The sequence below is a fragment of the Suncus etruscus genome, chromosome 6 (assembly GCF_024139225.1).
Source record: "Suncus etruscus isolate mSunEtr1 chromosome 6, mSunEtr1.pri.cur, whole genome shotgun sequence".
NCBI classification, from domain to species: domain Eukaryota; kingdom Metazoa; phylum Chordata; class Mammalia; order Eulipotyphla; family Soricidae; genus Suncus; species Suncus etruscus.
This window is the reverse complement of record NC_064853.1, coordinates 116,640,228-116,649,609: the sequence shown is the minus strand read 5'-3', so window position 1 is coordinate 116,649,609 and position 9,382 is coordinate 116,640,228. Positions and strand designations below refer to the sequence as shown.

The 9,382-nt window shown below is 39.4% G+C and overlaps 2 protein-coding genes across 2 annotated transcripts in view; both read left to right on the top strand.

The window, feature by feature from the left end:
• Positions 1–9,382, top strand: part of UBE2V2 (ubiquitin conjugating enzyme E2 V2) — a 738,183-nt gene that overhangs the window by 102,210 nt on the left and 626,591 nt on the right. The window lies entirely within an intron of this gene.
• Positions 1–9,382, top strand: part of LOC126011868 (DNA repair-scaffolding protein-like) — a 95,209-nt gene that overhangs the window by 28,810 nt on the left and 57,017 nt on the right. The window contains exon 5 of the mRNA XM_049775633.1: positions 28–191. Within this exon, the coding sequence (XP_049631590.1) occupies positions 28–191 (164 nt within the window). The remainder of the gene's footprint in view (positions 1–27; positions 192–9,382) is intronic.

Sequence of the window (9,382 nt, the reverse complement as noted above, 5' to 3'; positions counted from 1 at the left end):
GAGTTAATTTTGAAATTTGTATTTTAGATAAAATGCACCTTATTGACTGGGAAACTGACAGTGACAAGGAAGAAGCTATCAACTGTAATGACCCTGAAGACATTGAGAGTGCAGTGGAAATTTCAGACTGTGTCTCTTGTGCCAGCAGTCCTTCTTTGACATGTGAAGACAGGCTATCTGAGTTTCCAAAAGTAAGAGTGAAGTTCATGTTTTCTTGCGCTTATGCTGTTATAAGGTCTTGGTAATTATTAAAAATTTATTTTTAAAGGAGGCCATAAAGTACTCAGACAATAGCCACTCCAGTACCAAGTTGCCTCAAGTCCAGACTTTGCCTCTATTAACTTCCTATTCACCTCTTCTTACGCCCTTCTCGAATTCTTCCCTTTCCTGTTCTTCTCTATAATCAAGTGTAATCCTTTTTGGGTTTTTAAGGCCACTCCTGGCTATGCTCAGGACTTACCCTGGCACTCTGCTCTTGTTAGCTGTTCATTCTGTTAATTTGGGGTTTTCATTTAGGGATGACAGTATCAAAAAAATTAAGTTGTTTAGAAATTCAAAGCACGATTACTAGTACTACTACTTTTAGGGGCAAGTACTCAGCTGCCAGTTCTACTGGAAGAAAGAAGATATGGGGAGAGGTGCCCGTACTCGCCTCAAAAAGCCATGGCAACATTAGCCCCAAAACAGGTATACCTGAAGTGTGTGATTGGTGTCCCTAATGAGAGTCGTTAGAAGGTCAGTGATGAGACAGGGCCATCAAGAAAATGGTGATTCTGGGTAATAGAGGCAGCAAGTGTGACTGCAGTGCGGCAGGGACTTGGCCCACCCGCTCCTGAGATTTTTAGCTTTCTGCTGCATGCGCCAGTGAAGCTGTACTCTTTAATGGCTTAGTTTATGTATTATTCGAGAAAAGAGTGAGTCTGTGGAGCTGGCCAGTTCTCACATGGCAACTGTAATTTGTGGGCATGATTATAGCTGCCAGGCTTCCTGGAAGAAAGAAGATGGGGCAGGAAAGGGGAAGGGTGCCTGCACTTGACCCCAAAAGCCCTGGTGATATCAGCCCAAAAACCGTGTACCTGAAGTTTGGTCAGATTGGTGTCCCCAAAGGGAATCTGAGAGTGCCTGATAGCTGATATCATATCTAGTGCCTGATATCAATGTCTTCTAATACTAGTATGGCCACCTGACCTTTTGAGGGGGTTGTTTGCTTCAAGATTTGTCTTTCAACCTTTGACTTAAAATTTGTTTACTCTAACATGTTTTTTGTAGGTAGTAAAATTTTATGTTCAGTTTTCTTTTCTCCTTCTCCTTCTCCTTCTCCTTCTTCTCCTCCTCCTCCTCTTCCTCCTCCTCCTCCTCCTCCTCTTCTTCTTCTTCTTCTTCTTCTTCTTCTTCTTCTTCTTCTTCTTCTTCTTCTTCTTCTTCTTCTTCTTCTTCTTCTTCTTCTTCTTCTTCTTCTTCTTCTTCTTCTCCTTCTCCTTCTCCTTCTTCTCCTCCTCCTCCTTCTTCTTCTTCTCCTCCTCCTCCTCCTTTCTTCTTCTTCTTCCTTCTTTCTTCTTCCCCTGTGGTGCTCAGGAATTGATCCTGGCTCTGCACTCAGAAATTGCCCCTGGCAGGCTGAGAGGACCATGTGGGATGCCGGGATTCAAACCACCCTCTGTCCTGAATGGGCTGAGTGCAAGGCAAAAGCCCTACCACACTGTGCTATCTTTCGGGCCTCCTAAATTCAGTTTTCTAATTCAAATTGCCACTCTGTTTATTATTTGGTATGTTTTGGTGGTTCATTGACATTGAGAGAGATTATCATCATGGGTTTAGTGCCATTTTTCATAGAAGTTATGCTTGTTTATGGAAATCATCAAGTTCTTAAATGGGATCCGCACATTTTTAACTACAAATTTTACTCTTAGATTCTGTTCCTTGCTCAGTATTTACTCTTGGGTCTGTGCTCAGGGATCACTTATGATTGTTTTTTGTGTATCTTAAACAGTGCTAGGGCTCAAACCATGGTTGGTTACATGAAAGGCAAGCACCTTTACTCATGTTGTATCACTCCATCATCAGGATATTTTGTTTTGTTTTGGGGTCACACCTAGAAAGCTCATGGCTTAATTCTGACTCAGTGCTTTGGAAACCATACTTGGTGCCTGGGATTGAACTGGTTGGCTATACACAAGGCAGGCACCTTAACCTAAACTTTATCCCCTTGTCCATCATTGATCTTTTTCAAATGTGATTTAAGTCCCATTAGTTAGTGTTATAATTCAATGATTTTTATTATTAGGAATTATTTTAGAATATATTGTAACATAGACATTTTTGGTGTAGATCTTTAGATTTAGTTAGATTTGTTTATACTCTGGGCCGGAGAGATAGCATGGCAGTAAGGCATTTATTTGCCTTGCATGCAGAAGGTCAGTGGTTCAAATCCTGGCATCCCATATGGTCCCATGAGCCTGCCAGGAGCGATTTCTGAGCATGGAGTCAGGAGTGACCCCTGAGCATTGCTGGGTGTGACCCAAAAACCAAAAAAAAAAAAAAAAATTTGTTTATACTGCATAGATCACAGCATGAAGGGCTTTTTTTTCTTGTGCTTCCTGACAAAAACTGTACATTAAACATATAAAAGTCCTGATTAAACATATAAAAATATATTGAGTTATTGAATATTGTGTACAATTGACAAATTTGTGAAGTAATCTAATTTTATATGAACACATGCAAACTTGTATGTTTACATAGTACAGTGTGTTATTTACCATCATGGAAATAGGCTAGTTTGCCAAAGGGTATATAAGTATATATATTATATAATTGTATATGAAGTTTGAGGAAATGTGCATGTTGATAAATTTGATAAGGTTTTTTGTATTTTTTGAAATTGGTCATGAAACACGTTGTGAATTGTTGGCCTTAGCTACCACACTTAAGGATCCAACATTGTATTTTTGTTGTTGTTGTTGTTGTTGCTGTTATTTTGGGGGTCCACAACTGATGACGCTCAAGGGTTACTCCTGGCTATGTATGTACTCAGAAATCGCTCTTGACTTGGGGGACCATATAGGACACCGGAGGATCAGACTACAGTCCGTCCTAGGCTAGTGTTCATGAGGCAGATTCCTTACCACTTGTGCCACCTCACCTCTCCTGCCCCCAATATTGTGTTTTTGCTGGGATACCATGGACTAGTCGAACCATTGGGGGAATATAGCAGGTCTATTTTTATTTCTTTTCATGTTTTTATTTATTTTTTTTTAATTTGTATTTTTTGGTGCAAAGTTGCTGTGCTCAGGGCATATTCCTGGGTCTGTGCTCAGTGACCACATTTGGCAGTGCTTGAGGTACTGTGCTGGAAATCAACCTGAGGTGTTTGTAAGACAAGTGTCTAACCCTTTCTACCCCTTGCCCAAACTGTTTTTCTGGCTCTTGTGGCAGGTTTTTGAGACTTATTCACACAAAGCTGCTCTTGAGATAGTCTTGATTTGAAGACATATTGTTGGTGTGGCAAAACAAAAATCCCCCTTTTTGTTGTGTATTTTTGGGCCAGTGGTCCTCAAAGACTATTCCTGACTGTTTTTTTTTTTTTGGGGGGGGTGTCATCACACCTGGCCATGCTCCTGGCTCTGCGCTCATTACTGGTGGTGAACCATATGGGGAACCATATGGGATGCTGGGAACTGAATCCTGTTCAGCCTGAGCAAGGCAAATTCCCTACCCACTGTGCTATTGCACTGGCCCCCTATTTTTGACAGTTCCTGAAGTGATACTCTGGGAATCATATTTAATACTAGGGAGTCAAACTAAGCCTCAGTAGCCTCATGCAAGGCAAGTGCCTTACTGTCCAGTCTGTTTCTGGTCCTTGCTAAAGTTTCGTAAAGGTAAAGTGCAATTGGAAATGCTAATTATCCTATCTTTTTCTTCATTATTATTTTGGTTTTTGGGTCACACCCAGCAGTGCTCAGGGGTCACTCCTGACTCCATGCTCAGGAATCGCTCCTGGCAGGCTCGGGGGACCATGTGGGATGCCAGGATTCGAACCACTGTCCTTCTGTGTCTAAGAAACGCTTTACTGCTGTGCTATCTCTCCGCCCCCCCTTTCCTCATTTTTATCATAGCTTTCTGATTTTCATTGTGATGTTAAAACTCTCCTGATTCCAGTTCTTTTTACCATTTTCTTCATGGATGCTTATCCTAGTAAATGTCTTCTGTAGCTGAAAGTGTCATAGTATCTGCTTCTTGAAGCCTAACCATTGTTAAGATCTAAGATTTAGAAATAACAGTATGTTAGAAAAGATTTTGAATTAACGATATGTTAGGATCTAAGATTTAGAATTAACTGTAACCTAAATGTTGAGGTTAGAATATGATATGCCTTTAGAGATAACATTGCTTTGGTTTCTGTACTCTGCTTGAGGAAGTTAACTGCTGTAAAACCAGCTTTGCTGTGAGCCTAAGTGCAGCCATGACAGGCTGCAGATTTAAGGTATAAAGATTAGGTCAACTTCAACCATAGAGAATGAAGATGGAAACTCTGATGACCCAACAACGACCAACTACCTAAGCAGTCTTTCAGAAATGGAGTTTAGAGACGAAATATGGAGGTTGCTATCAGATATCAAAGAAAGTATAAATCAGAGCACTAATAAAAATCAAGAGAATATGAAGACAGAAATCAGAAAACTCCAAACTGAAATATCAGATCAGATAACAGGTCTGAAAAACTCAATAGACGAATTGAAGAACATAATGGATGAGTTTTCCAACAGGTTAACAGCAGCTGAGGATAGAATTAGTGCTTTAGAAGATGAGATGCATAACAACTTTACACAGCAGAAGAGATTAGAAAAAAACCTCAAATCAAATGATCAGACAATGGAAAATTTACTCAAAGAATATGAGAAGATGAAAATAGAAGTCTTTGATAAGCTCAACAGAAACAACTTCAGAATCATTGGAGTTCCAGAGACCCAAGAAGAAAATCTTCAGGAAGAATCAATGGTTAAGAACATCATCACAGAGAAACTACCAGAGCTAAAGAAAACATGTGACCAAATCCTGCATGCCCGAAGAGTACCAGCTAAAAAAGACCCCAGTAGAAACACCCCAAGACACATCCTAGTCACCATGATGAAACCCACCGATAGAGATAGAATACTGCAAGCAGCAAGATCGAAAAGGGAAATTACATTCCACGGAGCATCCTTGAAATTTACAGCAGACCTGTCACCAGAAACACTCAAGGCCAGAAGGCAGTGGTGGGACGTAGTGGCAAAACTCAATGAAATAAATGCTTCGCCAAGAATATTGCACCCAGCAAAACTAAGTTTCAGGTTTGACGGATGTATACACGGCTTCACAGATAAACAACAGCTCAAAATCTTTGCAGACTCAAAACCAGCCTTAAAAGAAAAACTGAAAGATCTACTCTAAAAACAAGACAGAACAAAAAACACACCAAACTTCTACACAAAGATGGCAATAAATCCCATGACAATTATTTCTCTCAATGTCAATGGACTAAATGCACCAGTTAAGAGGCACAGAGTGGCGAAATGGATCAAAAAACTGAAGCCAACCTTCTGCTGTCTACAAGAAACACACCTGAATAGTCAGAATAAACATAGACTCAAAATCAAAGGCTGGAGGAAAATCATTCAAGCAAACAACACCCTTAAAAAAGCGGGGGTGGCCATACTAATATCAGATGACACAAACTTTATACTCAGAAAAATTGTAAGGGACAAAGATGGATATTATGTACTAATCAAGGGATTTGTACAGCAAGAAGAAATCACTCTCCTAAACATATACGCACCGAATGAGGGTCCAGCAAAGTATTTAATACAATTGTTGACAAATCTGAAGAAGGATATCAATAATAACACAATAATTGTGGGAGACCTCAACACAGGCTTGTCAACACTTGATAGGTCAACCAAATGGAAACCCAACAAAAATATACTAGACCTGCAAAAAGAAATGGATGAAAGAGGCCTAGTAGATATATATAGGGCACTCTATCCTCAGAAACCTGGATACACATTCTTTTCCAATGTACATGGATCATTCTCCAGGATAGATCATGTGCTGGCACATAAAACATACCTCCATAAAATAAAAAAGATAGACATTTTGCAGGCTGCCTTTGCTGACCACAAGGCTCTGAAGTTAGATGTGAACTGCAAAGGGACACAGAAGAAAAAATTTAACACCTGGAAGTTAAACAGCCTCATACTCAATAACCAGTGGGTCCGAGATGAAATCAAGGAGGAAATCAAAAGGTTCCTGGAAACAAATGACAATAAAGACACAAACTATCAGAACTTATGGGACACAGCAAAAGCAGTACTGAGAGGAAAATTTATAGCTTTGCAAGCACACATCAGGAAGGAAGAAGGAGCTTACCTGAGTAGCTTAATGACACAGCTAATAGAACTAGAAAGTGCTCAACAAAAGGACCCAAAAATAGGGAGACAGAAGGAAATAACAAAGCTGAGAGCAGAAATCAACGAAGTGGAAACCCAAAAAACAATCCGAAAGATCAACGAAAGCAGAAGTTGGTTCTTTGAAAAAATAAACAAGATTGATAGACCATTGGCAAAACTCACAAAGCAAAAGAAAGAGAGAAACTTGATAACGCGTATTAGAAATGAGAAGGGGGAGATCACTACAGATACTGCAGAGATTCAAAGGGTATTCAGAGAATACTTTGAGAAACTCTATGCCACTAAATATGAGAACCTGGAAGAAATGGATAAATTTCTGAACTCATATAACCTTCCACGGTTGAATAAAGAAGAGGTAGCATATCTAAACACCCCCATAACTATTGAGGAAATTAAAACTGTAATCAAAAATTTACCCAAAAACAAAAGCCCAGGCCCTGATGGATTCACGAATGAATTCTTTCAAACCTTTCAAGAGGAACTACTACCAATTCTGGCCAGGCTCTTTTATGAAATCGAAAAAACAGGAATACTTCCAAATAGCTTTTATGAAGCCAACATCACCTTAATACCAAAACCTGATAGAGATGCTGCCAAAAAAGAAAATTACAGACCAATATCCCTGATGAACACAGATGCAAAGATCCTCAACAAAATCCTGGCGAACAGGATCCAGTGCCTCATCAAGAAGATCATTCACTTTGATCAAGTAGGTTTCATCCCAGGAATGCAAGGATGGTTTAACATCCGTAAATCTATTAATATAATACACAACATAAACAACAACAAAAATAAAAATCACATGGTCATATCAATAGATGCAGAAAAAGCATTTGATAAGGTTCAACACCCATTCTTGATTAAAACTCTCAGCAAGATAGGAATAAAAGGAACCTTTCTCAATATAGTCAAAGCCATCTACCAGAAGCCAGTGGCAAATATTATCCTCAATGGAGAAAAACTAAAATCCTTTCCTCTAAATTCTGGTACAAGACAAGGCTGTCCTCTCTCACCACTCCTATTCAACATAGCACTGGAAGTACTTGCTATAGCGATTAGGCAAGAAAAAGATATCAAGGGAATTCAGATAGGAAAGGAAGAAGTCAAGCTCTCACTGTTTGCAGATGACATGATACTCTACTTAGAAAACCCTAAAGACTCTACCAAAAAGCTTCTAGAAATAATAGATTGGTATAGCAAAGTGGCAGGATACAAAATTAACACACAAAAATCAATGGCCTTTTTATACACGAATAATGATAGGGAAGAAATGGACATTAAGAGAACAATCCCATTCACATTAGTTCCACACAAACTCAAATATCTTGGAGTCAACCTGACTAAAGATGTGAAGGATCTATACAAAGAAAACTACAAAACACTGCTCCAAGAAATAAGAGAGGACACGCGGAAATGGAAACACATACCATGCTCATGGATTGGCAGGATCAACATCATTAAAATGGCAATACTTCCAAAAGCATTGTACAGATTTAACGCGATTCCTCTAAAGATACCCATGACATTTTTCAAAGAAGTGGATCAAATACTTCTGAAATTCATCTGGAACAACAAACAACCTCGAATAGCTAAAGCACTCCTTGGGAAAAGGAATATGGGAGGCATTACTTTCCCCAATTTTAAGTTGTATTACAAAGCAACAGTTATAAAAACAGCATGGTATTGGAATAAAAACAGACCCTCAGATCAGTGGAATAGGCTTGAGTACTCAGAGAAGGTTCCTCAGACATATAACCACCTTGTTTTTGATAAAGGAGCAAAAAATCCTAAATGGAGCAGGGAAAGCCTATTCAACAAGTGGTGTTGGCACAACTGGTTAACCACTTGCAAAAAAGCGAACTCAGACCCCCAGCTAACACCATATACAAAGGTAAAATCCAAATGGATTAAAGACCTTGATATCAGAACTGAAACTATAAGGTATATAGAACAACATGTAGGTGAAACACTCCAGGACATTGAGACTAAAGGCATCTTTAAGGAGGAGACAGCACTTTCCAAGCAAGTGGAAGCAGAGATAAACAGATGGGACTATATTAAGCTGAAAAGCTTCTGCATCTCAAAGGAAATAGTGCCCAGAATACAAAGGCCACCCACTGAGTGGGAGAAATTATTCACCCAATACACATCAGATAAAGGGCTAATATCCAAAATTTACAAGGTACTGACAGAACTATACAAGAAAAAAACAACTAACCCCATCAAAAAATGGGGAGAAGAAATGAACAGACACTTTGAAAAAGAAGAAAGGCAAATGGCCAAAAGGCACATGAAAAGATGTTCAACATCACTAATCGTCAGGGAGATGCAAATCAAAACTACTATGAGGTACCACCTCACGCCACTGAGATTGGCACACATCACAAAAAAGGAAAACAAGCAGTGCTGGCGGGGATGTGGAGAGAAAGGAACTCTTTTTCACTGCTGGTGGGAATGCCGTCTAGTACAACCTTTATGGAAAGCGATATGGAGATTCCTTCACAAACTGGAAATTGAGCTTCCATACGATCCAGCTATACCACTCCTAGGAATATACCCAAGAAGCACAAAAATACAATACAAAAAACCCTTCCTTACTCCTATATTCATTGCAGCGCTATTTACAATAGCCAGACTCTGGAAACAACCAAGATGCCCTTCAACAGATGAGTGGCTGAAGAAACTGTGGTACATATACACAATGGAATACTATGCAGCCATCAGGAGAGATGAAGTCATGAAATTTTCCAATACATGGATGTACATGGAATCTATTATGCTGAGTGAAGTAAGTCAGAGGGAGAGAGAAAGACGCAGAATGGTTTCACTCATCTATGGGCTTTAAGAAAAATGAAGGACATTTTTAACAATATCTCAGAGACAAGAGAGATGAGGGCTGGTAGGTGCAGCTCAGGACATGCAGCTCATCACATAGA